The 15,361-nt window shown below is 51.7% G+C and overlaps 4 protein-coding genes across 4 annotated transcripts; 2 read left to right on the forward strand and 2 right to left on the reverse strand.

The window, feature by feature from the left end:
* Window positions 1-1,427: 1,427 nt before the first annotated feature.
* On the reverse strand, window positions 1,428-5,862 carry KVR01_012150 (uncharacterized protein). Its single transcript, XM_044784606.1, has 2 exons — window positions 1,931-5,862; window positions 1,428-1,870 (listed from the first exon to the last, which is right to left on the reverse strand). The coding sequence occupies exons 1-2, from the start codon at window positions 3,135-3,137 to the stop codon at window positions 1,746-1,748; spliced, it is 1,332 nt and encodes a 443-aa protein (XP_044638728.1). The 5' UTR covers window positions 3,138-5,862; the 3' UTR covers window positions 1,428-1,745.
* Window positions 5,863-6,827: 965 nt separating this feature from the next.
* Window positions 6,828-7,625, forward strand: KVR01_012186 (uncharacterized protein; the record flags this gene model as incomplete). The annotated part of the gene is made up of 1 exon (XM_044795080.1): window positions 6,828-7,625. The coding sequence occupies one exon, from the start codon at window positions 6,828-6,830 to the stop codon at window positions 7,623-7,625; it is 798 nt and encodes a 265-aa protein (XP_044638764.1).
* A 2,028-nt stretch (window positions 7,626-9,653) lies between these two features.
* On the forward strand, window positions 9,654-10,520 carry KVR01_012305 (uncharacterized protein; the record flags this gene model as incomplete). Its single annotated transcript, XM_044782655.1, has 3 exons — window positions 9,654-9,855; window positions 9,916-10,393; window positions 10,475-10,520. The coding sequence occupies 3 exons, from the start codon at window positions 9,654-9,656 to the stop codon at window positions 10,518-10,520; spliced, it is 726 nt and encodes a 241-aa protein (XP_044638883.1).
* Window positions 10,521-10,877: 357 nt separating this feature from the next.
* On the reverse strand, window positions 10,878-12,136 carry KVR01_012278 (uncharacterized protein; the record flags this gene model as incomplete). Its single annotated transcript, XM_044783396.1, has 3 exons — window positions 10,878-11,298; window positions 11,385-11,712; window positions 11,824-12,136. 3 exons carry the CDS (start codon window positions 12,134-12,136, stop codon window positions 10,878-10,880), a joined length of 1,062 nt encoding a protein of 353 aa, XP_044638856.1.
* Window positions 12,137-15,361: the final 3,225 nt, after the last annotated feature.

Consider the following 15,361-nt stretch of genomic DNA (forward strand, 5'->3'; position numbering starts at 1 on the left):
AAGACTATATATATAAACCATATGTGGCGCCTTGAGTGGTGATCGCTTCGGACCCAGCTTTTAAACAAAATATAGTGCCAATGACAGTACAGAGAGAACATAGGTGGGCACGTGGCCTCAGCCACGTGCCGCACACACCACACATTACATCGCGCCAAGTGTAGACAGCGAGGTAAGGTTCAGTTGAATGAATACGACAGTGTACACATATGACTTCCTCGGAAGAACCGCACATGAACAACACCTGGGCAGGGAGTCAGATATTAATCCCACGCCGTCAACAAGCACACACAACAAGGTTTTTGCAAGACCCGACACCGAACACGCATGCAAAGTCAAATCATACCCCGGGATACTCTCCCTCTGCCCCCCTTTGAAAAAAGTAAGCCCAACAACATTTACACCCACAAACCTTGTTCCGTGAGCACCCGCCAAGTGGGCAGCCGTTCCTCCAAATGGGAGAAGGAAAAAAAAAGACGCGAGCAAGTCGCCCTGCGTAGGTAAGAAGGCCCTGACTGAGCACTACAGGCCAACAACAGCAAGCAATAAGCAAAGATCAACAAGACATAATGTGACGGTGGTTTCTTTGCTCGGTTCATCAATCAACAGGGCAAGAAAACAAGAAAAGAAATGCATGCCGGGGTGCAGTTAACTTCCCAATTGGACCCGCTACACCACAAACCACACACCCACACCCACGCACCCAACGCGCGCACACACAGAAAATCACTGTCCTCCCCCGGAACCCCAGCCATATCTTGCATCGAGTCTATTAACACTGCTTGCACACTGCAACTATACACAGCACCGCACCCGGTCACAGCACCCCTGGCCCAGCACAAAAGCACCTGGGCCACCAGTCCACTCGTCAAAAAAAGCCCACCACAATAATATCCCGATCCAGAACCACCACCTTCTTTGCCCCATCAACAACAACAGCAACAGCAACAGCAACAACAGCAGGCTAGAAATTACTCCAGTGACTGGTTGCATTTGTGCACCTCGCCTCCGGACAGTGCAGGCCAGCGCCAGCCCGGACACCAAAAAAGCCCGCCTACCACCCAACCCACCAAACCCGCAGACTCGGGACGAATCCCAGACGCGCTGGCCGTTTCAACCCATCACGTCAGGGTTTCCGCCTCAGCTGCAGCTGCACCTGCACCAGCGATCCGAGTCTCCGCCGACCGGCTGGCCGGCTCTCTACTTGCTTACTTACTTTGGTAACTACACACCTGCAAATAGGTAGAAAATGCGCGCGTGTCTAAGGGTAGTCGGGTTTCAACTTGGACTGCACACGGCCCAGTCTGCCCTGCCAGTCAGTCAGTCGCTCACTCGCTTGTGCACTCAGTGCACCTCCCCCCCCCCAGCCACCCACCTTCATCAAAGCCAGAACATCCCTCCAAAGCAAAAAAGGTTCCTAGAACGTCTTCGAGTTAATCATTTTTATGATTCTGATTCTGTTTGTTTCTATTGACCAAGTCTCGTAAATATGCTGATCAGGCATCGAGTACCGCTCGTGCCCAGCCCAGCCCATCTGCCGTCTGCCGAGCCTGCCTCCCTCCCTGAGGGGGTCTTTTGTGGTCTTTTTCTCATCCTGTAAACTGTTTTCTTCCAGTTATGTACACAAAGGATGGAATGGTATGTCCTGATTCTTCATCGGAGAAAGACTAGTAGGAAATAATGATGATCTTGAAACGCTCGATTGATGACACATGTTGGTCCTACCCTACACCACCGCCCATTATTTACTGGTGCTCGGCCAGGCCGAGCGAGTTGTTGCCACCGTTGAAGGCGACGAACTGGGACTTGAAGAAAATGTCACCGTAGATGCCGAGGTTGCCCTGGGAGGCCTGGACACCACCAAAGCAAGCTGTGGGGGTTTTATTAGCCTTGACTTATGGAAGAAACGTATGCACGGAAACAAACTCACTGTTTCCTTGGACCTGAGCAAAGTTGATGTCAGAGCCCTTGACACGAGCCATGAAGTTGTCGCCAACTTGCATCATCAGATCGGGGAGCTGGGCGTCGCAAGGGACGGTAACACCTCCGACCTGGGCGTCGTTGACGGCACCGGGAACTTGCGAGTAGTAGCCCTGGACAACGGTGGGGTTGGTGATGATGAGGGTGGTGCCGGTGTCAGCGATGGCCTGGAAGCCGGGCTGGCCCATGGTTGGTGCACCGTTGCCGACGGCGAACATCTGTGAGGGGAACTGCCAGAAGCCCTGGGTGGTGTTGACTGGGACCCAGGTCATGGTGCCGTTGAACTTGGTGGTGTCGACACGGCCAAACTCGTAGGAACCCGCGGCGGCCTTGCGGAGGTCGGCGGTGAAGACGGGCTCAGCGAGCGATGGCATGACATTGTCGAAGAATGTCTTCTGCTGCTGGGGCTTGACGGTGTTCAGCTTGCTGAAGGCCAGGCCAACGAGACCGTTGTTGTTGGCATCCTCAGTGAAGGACTGAGACACGGCAGTGGCCATCTCAATGGCCTGCTCGGTCACGGTGACACCACCAATGTCGACAGTGTCAGTTCCGACATTGCCAGCCGCCCCAGAACCGTCACCATAGCTGATGGAGAAGGAAGCACCCTGGACCATCTTCAGGGACTTGGACTTGGTGGGGTCGTACAGGGTGTGGCCGACGGTGGACTGGGCAGCAAGCTGGGTGTTGAAGATCCAGAGGTCGGATGAGCCAGAGTCGAAGTCAAGGTTCAGGGTCTGTCCACCGATGGTGACGGGCGACAGATATTCGACGTCGCCCTTCTCTGGGGTGGCCGCCACAAGACCAACACCTGCAGTTCCGTTGGCGGCGTTGGAGGTGGCGTTGGCGGCGTTGACGCTGGCCATCGGCGCCATCTTTGCTGGTGCTGGGCCGGAGCTGACGGCGGCGGCGCTGTTGGTGAGCTTGTCAGCGGTTGCGCCCTGGTTGCGAATCGAGTCCATCAGCCCTGGTGGGATGTTCATGCGGTATTTCCTCAGCGACTTGAGCAGCTGCTTGGGTCCATTGTGCCCTGCAAAGCTGGGGTTTGCTACCCGCTCGACCTTGAAGACTCCTCGCTTCTGGAGCTTAGGTGACGGCGCTGCCGCGACCAGAGCGGCGAGGAGGCCTAGAAAGAGAAAGGCTCTGATGAACGACTGCATCTTGGCGTCTGTATGGAGGGAGAGGGATGGAGAATAGAATTAACGAAGAAAAGGCCACACCAGGTGGTTAGGGAGAAATAAAAACGCAGGGAGGAGGGAATGAGACAGCTCAGACCCGAAATCTTCCTACTCCTGCTCGATACCTCGAACAAAGAATGTGAGACAGACTGGGCAAAGAAAGGATGTGAGAAAGGGAAAGGTATGGAGGGAAAGGGGAGAGGAATATCGAAGTAGATAAACCAGTCGAGCTCTGCTGACGAAGGAGAGAGAAAAGGAACAGTAGTCCCGAGAAAGACGAACCTTAAGAAGGGTTGAAAGGCTAGGAGCTCAGACCCGAGACATGGTCATGGCTGTCGTGAAGTCGGGGTGGTGAATACGGGAATATGGGAGTGAGGGCACGTCAGGAACAGGCACCCTGGAAACAGGGGGTCAAAGGTTACGTACCCGCTTGCCCCCCTTGGCGCAGAGGTACAAGCATCGACAAGCATCATTGGCGAAAGCTCAGCCCGAGGGTGGCAGCGGGCCAGACGCGCACAGTTGCATTTTGAGGCCGATCCAAGACGGCGTCTGTGGCATGGCGGTGGAGAAACAGTGAGGCAGACCCCAGCAAGATCCGGGGGACACCCATGGGTGTGGACCAAGGTGGTGCGGCGATCCAGGAGCCGCATCTGCAGGGATTGACTGGAGCCTCATGCCATGTTCTGCAACATTGGGGTCCGTCTGAGCAGGCTAAGTCAACGTCCAGCTCAGCCTTTTCCCCATCGGGCCGCCAGTGGCTTGTCTGGGAAGGTTTCCGTCGCTCGCACCGCACCTTTTGGCATGCACGAATCAGCGGCCGAGGCGGCCAGCGGCAAAATCGACCAGCTCTACACCAGAACCCACGGCTTCCAGACCTGCCTCCTGTATCATGTAAGATGAGCCCAGGGCAAATGATCCATGGTAAGCCTGCTGCAGCCTGTGGGAAAACAAACAGGCTGTGTTTGGACTAATTGGGAGGGGGGGTTGAGGGTAGTTTTGATTGATGGCAGGCTGCGAGGGGGCCTGTCGAGCTGGCCCATGGGCGTGCAGCCGATGGATGACCTGACTGACATCTGATGAGCGGTGCCTGGCAAACCGCCAGCATCCCAGTATGGCCCGCCATTGACGGGCTTGGGGTGCTTGATGAGAACCAGACTCTGGAGTGCCGGCTTGGGACTGATCCCGTTTCGCGTGGCGAGCTCAAACGTTGACAGCGTAGGAAGATTTGTCGACATCAGAAAAAACAATCGGTTGACTGCGGGTGCCCAGGATGCCAGTGCTGGACAAGCTTTCATGCTGATAATTGGCTGGTGGTTGGACGACCTGAGGAGGCGGTCCTCGGGAGCCCAGCAACCGGCCCCAGATTGCCCAGGTGGGTGGATTACCCGAATAGAAGTTGCTGCGGATGGGACGGGCACGGCACTGATGGGAGGACGATATTTGACAAATTGTAGCCCGACTCCTATGGTGTCGGAGACGGAGAGACGGAGAGACTGGACGAAGATGAGGCTGGTGCAAGCGGCAGCCAGCAATATTGAATCAAAGCTGCCCAGCTGTTGGTCCTGAGCTGCACAGCCCACCGGGAGTCTACGTTCCCAGGCAGCCCAGGCCAGCAGGCGTGGGTGGCGTTAGTTTCGTTTACCACGTTTCCTCGGACGGTGGTTCGTAGCCAGATCTGAGTTGGCGCTGGCTTAGACGGCGGATCTTGCATCTTGGCTCTTGGCTCTTGGCGGAACAGCGGCACAGGACTGGTTCAGTGGCCGTTTCAGGGGCGTTGTAGGCGTAGAATCAGCGGCCGGGATGCGCAGATCTGCCCAAGGCGGCGAGGCTTAACTGCTGCATGTCTGTTTGTCTGCTCGAGCCCGCTGTGCCTGCAGGACTCAAGCAGCATGGCAGCATGGATGGGTGATCACCATTGATCTGCCAAATGATCCTCCCGGGCTTCTAGGCAAAGGCAACGCAGAGCCGGGCGCCCACACACCGAGAGCCAGTCGCGATGGCCGAGAGGCGCATTCGGACGAAGCAGAAACGGAACAGTGATCCGAGAGCTGCCTTGGCCCATCTTCAGGACAAGAACACGGCATTGAAGTGCAGTGCAGTGCAGTGTGCATTGATCAATTGTAGGTGTCGGACAACTGTCGCCTGGTCTTGCAGGTCGGCCAGAATGTCAGACTGTCCAGACTGTGAGGCGTTGATTGTCCTTGGGGGGGATCATCATCTCCACGCAGCACCAGGGAGGAGGCTGTCGGTCTCGGGGGTGACGACTGCAGGCTGAGCACGACCCTGAGAGATGACGACACCAGCTGCAGGACGCGTGGTCGTGCGATTCGGCGGGCGAGGCGAGGAGCGTGGGTGGGTGGCAGTGGCGGCGGGTGATGTGTTGACGGGATTCTGGAAAAAGTGCTCGCTCGCTCGGGCTCGAAACACAGACTGGGGTTGAGCGCGCGACTGGCAAGAGCCGCCGGGGCAGGTGCTCTGTTGCGGTTGGTGGCTTGTTCTGAACTTCTGTGGAGGATGGTTTGGGCGTGGTTTCAGCATCTTCGGACGCCTGGTGAGGGGTTGTTTCGACGCGGACCCACTCGGAGCCAACCCCAGCCAGCATGGCGTCGTCGACAGAGACACCGAGCCGGTTGACGGTCCAGCATGTTATTTTTGTCAGCAGATGCAGTCAGCTGCACCTTGTATGTACTGTACCTGGGTACCTGGATATTGCTGGGAGATGAGTTGCCATTCTGGGATCAATTTGGGAGAGAAAAGCACCTGCACCCAGAGGATCAAATTTGTGTGCAGTGCGCAGTCAAGGAGAAAAATGGAGACCAAGATCAAAGACGGGCAGCCAAATGCTTGTCTACGGAGTACAGGTCATGGCCTGCCAAGCTCAACATCAATCCTGGGCAAGAGCTTCTTTCCCGTCATCACTTGGCAGCCACGATTGACCCACGCAGAGATCGTGACGTTTTCCGAGAGGCAGCTGCCACTGCACTGCACCGAGCGAGGGAAGCTGCGAGTCAGCACCATGCCAAGCCGCTACACACCCCAGACCTGGGGAGGCGAGGTGCGGATCGAGCCGCCCAGGGGGTACGGAGTACTTGCCTGGGTGCGTAACAGGGGCTGCATTTAACCTTAGAAAAGAACTCACGCTTGACGCCGCCAGATAGATTAGGCGCCCCATCTATCTCGCACCCTCCTGTCCGCACCACAGGGGTGATTTGAGACTGGCCAAAGTTGGTGACGGGCATAGATGGAATGACGGCTCTTGGCAGCCGAACTCATCAGATAGATCTCTGAAAGACAAGACAGCAGGCACAAAGACATTCTTTGGGGCGGCATCATATTGGGGCCGTTGTCAACTGCCAGTGGTACTGGATTGTCAATGACCAACATTGTAATGTTCTTTTGTCCTCGACACAAAGAACACAGCCTTGTCTTGTTACTCGATATGACCAACCAAAGTTGTTCCCTCAAAAGTCAAGTGAAGGTATTTAATCCAAGATGCCCAGGTGATGGATCACTGCCATTGCTGTCTCCGTATCCAAGCGTCTTCTGTACCATCGCTACTCAACTACTAGTAATTATACAGAGACAAAGCAACCAACCCAGTAAGTGCAAACTGCCCAACAGCAGCATCTAGTAAGTGAGTAGCACCAGAAGCCAAGGGTCACCAGCGAAGCAATGTCACAATCGTCCAACAACCCGTTCCACACATCCAACCCCTTCCACTCGCCGCAGGACTTGGAAGTAGACGGCTTCGAGGAGATCGAGCTCGGCTCGAGGGCCGCCCCACGCCCGGGCCCCGGACAACAACACCAACAGGAGGAACAGCACGGCGATGTGGACCCTGACGAGAGCACCGAGCACAACGAGCCAACCCTCGTGGTCGGCCAGGACGTCTTCCGCAACCGCCAGCGCCTCCTGGAGCAGCGCCGCATGATCGCCCTGGCCCTGGGCGCGGCCGCCGTCCTCCTGCTCACCTCGACCGTCACCCTCGCCATCCTCTACGGGAAGCTGCTCCGCCACGGGCACGACGCAGCACCCCAGCCCACCACCGTGGCCACAACCGTGACCATCCACCACACAGCAACACCAACAACCATCTCCTCGGCCACACTCACAACCCCCGTGACCACAGTAACCAACATAGCCCTCTCCCCCGCGGCCCCCAAGCCAACCCAGTGCTGGCCGGGCTCCGTCTGGGGCGGCGCCGACCTCAAGGAGGTCAACGAGGACTACACGACGCTCATGGCCGTCGCCCTGGGGACCTCGCAGCTCGGCCGCCTCGGCATCGCCACCGACTACGACCTCGTCGCCCTGCGCAGCATCTTCCTGTGCGGCATGTCCATGGCGCCCGGCGAGCTGCAGGTCCTCGACGTCTGCAAGGGGGCCTACGTCTCCAAGGGGGACGGGACCCGGTGCGACGACCAGGGGAGCGAGCTGCGTGACGGTAAGGTGGTTGCCACGAGTACGCGTTGATGCGGGGGTGACTACCTAGGTAACTAACTGCCTGCGTCTGTGGTCACTTGCCCCTTCTTCTATCGGGCTGGACCTGGATCGGGAAAGGGGGTTGTGAAGCCACTGGCTGCATGCTACCATGCTAAATAAGGCGAGGTAGTGGTCAGCCTGAGGTAGGTAGGCTTCACCGAATTGGCTGGTTTTGGTGAAACCTTGCTCTAGATGTAAAGATGCCTTAGGTAGGTCTTGAGCAAACCCGGGCGGTCCGGGTATGACCGGCAGCCCGAGTCTGGGCTGTGCTCGACACTGGTAAGTGTAATATTCTTATAAAAGCATTTATATAAACCTCTATTCTACCCTAGGGTACTTTCGTGTTTGTTATAACTACAGTGTGTGGTGTTGTTGTATTAAAATACCGAAGTACTACGCTGCCTGGGCGCGCGTGTTGCCGTTACAGTAGATCGTTTTTTCACCTTCGACCAATGTCTAACAAAAAAAGTGCTGTTGTGGTTATCATGATAATAGACTTCATAAGTGATTAGCACGTGAGTTGTTAGGACAAAGAAGCTTTCAAGAAGTCGTCTTCCTGAGGATCAAGTAATGTTAATCTAATCCAAATAATTCTTATGATTCTATTATTCAAGTACGGTCGGAACCTTGGAAACGTCTCTAGAGTGCAATATAATGGCCCTCTGGCGCAGGTATTCGAACTTAAATACTATACTATGCGTTAGTAGGTACTAAAAATAGTTACCATAAATATTTATACCTTTCTAATAACCTTTTAATTATTATACTATTTTTCTCTTTTTAAGGTTATTATTATAATATTTATCTTAATTTAATAATTATAATAGTTTATATTATTAAGTCTAAATAATTATTTAAGAATTATAAAGTTATTTTAAAGGTTAAAAATAATCTTAAAGAAAAAAGAATTATAGAAATAAAAATAGATTTATTAAAAAAACTCCTTTTTTTTAAATAACTCTCTCTTTATTTCCCTATAGTTAGTTTCCTATTTAAATATATTAACTAACTAAAAGAGAATCCCTCCCTTCCCTTTCTTACTAAATCTTTTTTAAGTTTTTAATTTTTATTAACCTTATATTACTTCTGATAACCCTACTTCTAATAACCCTTTTAAATCTTTAAATATAGTTAATTTTAACTATTTAGATACTGAAGTATTTAGGTAATTAACTTAAAGAAAGAAGGTAAAGAACTTAATTAAAGTTAAAGGAAGGAAGAAAGGAAGGAAGGAAGGAAGGAAAAAGTACTCCTCCTTTTTTTATATAAAGGAAGATATAAAAACTTCTTTATAACTACTTTTTTTCTCTATAACTACTTTATCTTTTAATAACCCTTTTTTTTATAAATCTATCTAACTATAAAGAAATTATTAAAAAACTAAATAATTACCTATACTATAAAACTATTATTTATATTAAGTATACTTAAAGTTAGTTTTAAAGGGATAATAGTTAAATAAATAAATAAATGTTATAGTAACTATCTCTAGTATCCACTAACACACAATATGGTACCTAACACTGCGCCTCTTAGCGGGATGCAGACCAAGACTGTTGGTTCACACGGAGCGGGTTGATTGGACGGCGACTGGGGGCCCCTGTTCCGCAGCCCCTCAGCTAGAAGAAGAATGGTTATCTATCGCTTCCTCGCATCTTTCTTCTTAATTCCGCAGCTCTTGGTGAAAGAAGAGGGGCGAATATCGATATTCATTCAAACTGCTAACTTGAGGCGAAATATGGCCATGGACGCCACCACGACTATCAGCCCAACGGGAAAGGTTTTAGTAGACCTAGCGATATTAAAACGTACATATCCAACGCCACTTCTGTGTTTGATCGGGCGCCCGTGTATGCTGATTTCATTTCCACAGATTTACCATCAGGGAGCGTGGTCACTGACGTAATTCCATGGGCAGAATCTGGATGGACAGAAACCAGACGACTAAGCACAACCTTGCCGGACGGCAAAGTCAAAGAGTACTTTGTCAAGTCGAACTCGGACGCCATCGCGAGAACCATGTTTGAGGGTGAATTCACCTCGCTCGCTAGGCTGTACGAGCTCGTGCCTAGCTCCTGTCCGAAACCTTATGGCTGGGGCGAATACGAAAACAGCCCCGGGTCGTACTTCATCATCATGGACTTCCTCTACCTCATCCCAGAGCTGCCAGAGGAATCGAAGATCTCTCAACTCATCGCGAAAATCCATCAGGTCACAGCTGGTACGTCTCCAGGGGGCCGGAGCTTTGGATTTTATCTTCCAACCTGTCACGGCAAAATAGCTCAGCCAAACCAATGGGACGAAAACTGGGCCCGATTCTATGCCAACCTCCTCCATGTGTTCTACAAAGAGGATATGAAAAGCAATGGCCCCTATCCAGAGTACGAACGGGCACACGAAATCCTCCTTGAACACACGATCCCTCGTTTATTAGGGGCGCTCCAAGCAGAAGGGCGCGTGCTGACTCCATGCCTGGTCCACGGAGACTTCTGGCAAGAAAACCTGGGGATCAACAAAGACACCGGAGAGCCTATGCTTTACGATCCCAGTCTTTTCTACGGGCACAATGAATTCGAAATCGGCATGTGGCGCACTGTTACTGTGCCGTTCGCGGAGTCGTACCGGGAGCAATACTTCCTTCGAAACCCTCCAAGTCAGCCGACAGAAGAGTGTGATGACCGAAACCGACTCTACAGTCTGTTTTACCACACTTCGCTCTCAGCCCACTGGCCTGGGGCATCAGAAGAAGTGAGGGCGAGGTATGTTCACACTCTCTGCAAGCTAATACGGAATAAGATGCATTTCCGTGGAACAATGAACTCTAACATCGTAAATATCAGGCTTCTGGATGACATGAACTACTTGAACAGCAAATATGCTGCATAGACCTGGCTGTTTCTAGATCTGATAAGACCCCGGGATAGGCAGTAAAGAGAACGGGCAGCCACCAAAGTTATATTGTTGGTATTATAATATTGTTCTTTCAGTATTATAGCGAAATGGGCTTTCTTGCTTTGGGAAAGAAGTGGTTGCTTAATTGATATTTAGAACAGACATGTACGAGATACTCATAGTCCTTGCCCCAGAATAAGACCCACAAAACAAACACTTGCAATTGCTGACATGAAGAGCGTACAGTGTACTACTGGGCCTCTGTGGCGGCACGTGACTATCTCCAAGAATATTGCTTGATAGTACCAGCCTTAAATACGCAAGTGGACTCTCAAGGCTCATTCGTCCTTCCTAATCCGATAATTGCGACAAGATCCTAATGCTGAGGATCATGAGTAGCCACCCCAGGAAAACAGCAGCATTAATTACCACCGTGGTCCAGCCTAGCCCCATTGAGACAGAACCAAGATGTGTCTTGATTTCTCCGGCCGCTAGAACTCTTATCATGGTTGCCACTCCTGCGCTCCCCAAGTGCTGCCAGAACACCGAAAGCAATGACATGACAGCGGCGACCAAGGTGAACCAAAGTACCATCTGCCGTATGACGGGTACTGGATGTTTTCTTTTAATGGCACGTCCCCGAGCGTCTCTCCTCTCGCTATTGGAAGACTGCTCATATATTTCCGGTGTTTCTAAATCATCGCCCAAATGTGCAGGCGAGAAGGTGTACAACAAGCAAAAGGCGATCAGACTGCAGCCTATAGCCACGAACCTGGAATTAGGTAAAAGTTAGATCATTCGAAGATGACTGAGGCCCTCTCGGAACACATGAGTCTTCAGTAATGTTGAAATACTAACAGGAGTCCATCGAACATAACCTCATCCCTAAATTTCCTGCCAACATCAATCAGACCAAGCTGATCATATGACTCTGATTCGTTCCTTTGGCTGCTCATTGATAGTTCGGAGGCTCTATTGGCCACGGTTCTGGCATTTGACGAGCATGTCCACCCCAAGGGCAAGTTCACACAAATGCCTATGAACCCCACACGGACTTCCAGGGAATTAGTTGCGTTACCGACGGCAGATTCAAGAGCAACCAAAACATTATTCTGACGCGCTTCATTGCTATTGCTGTAGGATAATGACAGGAGGTAAATGTTTCGAAGTCCAACAGCTGTGCAACCTGACAGGATGAGCGCTTCGGGGGGTGGGGGGGGGGGGCGATTAGTGACTTAGTCCAGGCCTTCCAAGGTTCCAAGCCTTCTACTACTCTAGGAGGGTCACATAAGCTCACAAGAAAAGACAACACTGATTGTGATCAAACCCATCAAGACGTGACGGAACCTGATGTGAGATATCAGCCGCTTCCACCGCTTTGTCGCTGGTGCGTGGCGGATGTAAATTGACGAGTCTGACTGTGCAGAAGGACCAGACTCATTTGACCTGTGCCAGGGCCAAGGTCTATGCGATAAATCTGAGGATATAGTGCTCCCAGAGCCCCGCTCGGAGCGAGTCCTGTTTGAGCTAGAGGTCCCCGAGGCTGGGCTCTCCTTCGACTTTCCCAACAATAATAGCGACAAGATCTGCAGGACTTTGCGTACTCCCATGGCTGTCTTTAGATAAAGCGTGGTACAATATTGAAGCTTAATCGGCGTCTGGAGGAGAAGACTATGGGCATCAGGAGGGTGACAGCCGCAATTGACTGCTGCCTTGATCCTCTGAACAGCTTAAGTATAGGGTGGAGGGTAGGACGCACAGCTTCATCAAGCCTAGCGCTTGTCCCGACGTGGCGATGCAGTGCGACCACTGTAGAATCCAGCCACCATCTTTTCATTCTACTCAGCATTTTTTGTCAATTCTGGGCTTACAGTGCAGCTATATGCAGCTAGCTACATGTGACCCTCGTTTCCCCTCTTCGATCAACTCGTTTACTCGACTCTCATTGTTACCCCGCTCTCACGATACTAGCCTTCAAGTCAGAGCAATGGACCGACAGGATAAAGCATCGGAGGAACTCGAGCTTGCTGACCAAAATGGAGAAAATGTGGCAGCTGCCATAACGGACAAGGCAGGCAAATTATCGGACAGAGAAGAGACTTTGGTCCCATTCCCGAGGTATTCAGCAGAAATTGAGGGAGAACAAAGGTGCGTATTACTCCAAAAAGTTTAAAGAACAGGTTTGATTGATAGCAACATCAGCTCCAACGTTGAGCCGCCGGCAGAAGATCGAATCTCCGTGGAGATCATTGCCGCGGAAACAGAAGCCCCTAACATTCAAGAGAGCTTGGATGTTGAACGAGAATCTGAGTCGAACCGTTCCATGAGAAGGGTCACCTCGATACTTTCTGAGAGGGATGTTGAGTCGGCTGTGCCGATGCGCGACTGGAATCCAACTGATTATCAACAAGGTGATCAGCCGATTCGTTTCACAGATGTATCAGGTTCCATAACCGCCAGTCCGGAACATGAACGGAGTTCCATGTCGGAAATTACAAACCCAGCTAAGATTGGCGGTCAGACAAATTCAGCTCAGGGCGACGAACAAGATCCCACGCACACAGCACCAGAAAACGATGGATGGTCACCTTTGCATGCAGCCGTTGAGGCTGGGGATCTGGAACTTGTCCACAAGTTGATGGAGAAAGGAGAACCGGTGGAAGCCGCTGCTACAGATGGCAGGAAACCGTTATTCATTGCCGCGGAGAAAGGATTCGTGGAGATTGTCGAGCTCTTGCTGAGCAGTGCCTCAGTTGAATCTTTCAATGAGGTCGATCACTCAACAGCCCTGATCCGTGCATGTGAGGAAGGCCATAGTGAAGTTGCCAAATCTCTGATTGAGAATGGTGCCAATATTGAGGCCATCAATAAGGATGGTCGGACCCCTTTACTTATCACGGTGGCATCTCAGAATTACGATCTACTGATTTATTTGCTCCAGCATGGAGCAGACAAGACGATAATGTTGGGGGATGGGACAACGGCCGAGGTCCTCGCCAAAGACGACATGGACCTTCTCAGAGTATTGAAGCAGAACTATCTACTTCAAGGACCTGAGATCGGGGCTAAGAAAAGCGAACCACGGCAACGGTTCAGATATGTTCGAGCTCCCGAGGAGCCACACAGTGATGATCAGAAGGCTGCGTGTAGGGCCATCCAGGCAGAAGTCATTCAGTTCTACATTGGTCAGCGCGAACAAAGGTCTCAACCGCTCTCAACCTCCATGCATGAACTTTTGTACGGAAAAGGCCCCGAAGAGCTACTGAATGCTCCCATAGTGAGCCCACCGCCTGGCTCACCTGTGGGATCTCGAAGGGACAGGACTACGAAAAGGCAGCCAACCTTCACTTGGTATCATATTCCAGCGAACAACGTACGTCCCCTGCACTCCCGCCTCTTGAAACCCTGGCTTCAGCTCACTTATGGATAGATCACGTGGGTAAATGTATGTGCTCGAGTATAACAACCTTCAGGTTTTGAGCACCGAGCACTGAGATGTGGGAATTATAGGACTTGATACTTAGACTGCTTACTGAAAAGAATCCGGCTGCCGCAATGCCGGACGAAGACTTCCAATCAAAGCTGGGCCTCAACCTTGTCAAGGGGCGCGGCACACGACTGCAGACCGCAGCCTTCTCTTATATGAGGCCATTGTCCAAGTCTATCCAAGTTGGTCTTCTCATGCGGCTACAAAATCTCAATCATGAAATGCTAACAGTTTGCATGAAGACAGAAACGACTGCGACATGGGATAGTACAGGAGAAGCGGATCAGACTGTCTCCTTTGTGAGAACCAACTGCCTTTGACATGGCGGTACCCCGCCCAGGTCCACGGGTGCTCATGACTGCTAAGAGTGTGATCACAGGTACCTTTTCTCAGTTATGAGACGTTCGAAAACCACATTCAGATGACAGACCACTTGACTAGAGCAGAAAGCCGCCGAAACTTAAATCCATTCTTCGCCTTCGGAAATGGCACGCATGGGAGTCCCTTTGGGAACCTTGCAGGTCGGCATCTAGATGGCTTCCCTCCAATTCGGCCGCGGCCGCGTTCCTCAGCTTTCTTTACTCGTGGACCTCCGCTACCTCCAGGCTTTAGTCCTGTAATGGTGCCTCCGAGCAACGTGGCCGCTGACTTGCATCTGCGAGGAGGCTCGGGGCCACCATCTCCTATTCCACAGTATAAACCATCAAAACAACCCCACAAATCGACCTTTGCTTGGTTTCTGGGTGACAAATGGTCAAAATCCAAGAGAAAGAGCATTGGGAAGACTGGAGGACATGGATTGGGACAAGAACCTAGGGATGAAAATCCCAACGAGCTTCTCATACGCGGGTATGGGGTGGGGGATTGGAACGGCCAGGCCCCGTTCCAGCCACGGAGGACATTAGATCAGTACTTTTACTCACATCTAGACAACACAGCTCACCGTGACAGAGATCAGGTCGTCTATCGTTGGACTCGAAGTGACCGTCCCAAGATCTTCATGGTTGATCAGATGTGGCTGTGGATCCTCAACGGAGGTTTGTGGCATACAGACCGAATGCACATGTGCCGTCTAAAAGCTCTTACTGACAAATAATTTTTAGACACTCTCATCACCTGCATGCCAAATAGGTGGCAGGAAGGAAGCAAACGCACTCCTTCAGGATTGACGGCTGCCAAAGGCGAAGATAACCTCGTGCGAGGCCCATCTATTGAGCATCCAGCACCTCTGAGCCCGACCAATGGCCCTTTCATGACAGCGGCTGATGGAGAGAATGTCGGACCGAGCGTTGATTTTGACGGAGTTGAATCCATACCCGACATTATTGACGTTGCATTCAGTGGCGAA

The sequence above is a fragment of the Diaporthe batatas genome, assembly GCF_019321695.1.
Source record: "Diaporthe batatas strain CRI 302-4 chromosome Unknown Contig00018, whole genome shotgun sequence".
Lineage (NCBI taxonomy): Eukaryota > Fungi > Ascomycota > Sordariomycetes > Diaporthales > Diaporthaceae > Diaporthe > Diaporthe batatas.

Coding starts and splice junctions, on each gene's coding strand:
- KVR01_012150 (XM_044784606.1), bottom strand. CDS start 3,137: ATGCAGTCGTTCATCAGAGCCTTTCTCTTTCTAGGCCTCCTCGCCGCT. Junction 1,871..1,930: donor TGCTCAGGTCCAAGGAAACA/GTGAGTTTGTTT, acceptor AAACCCCCACAG/CTTGCTTTGGTGGTGTCCAG.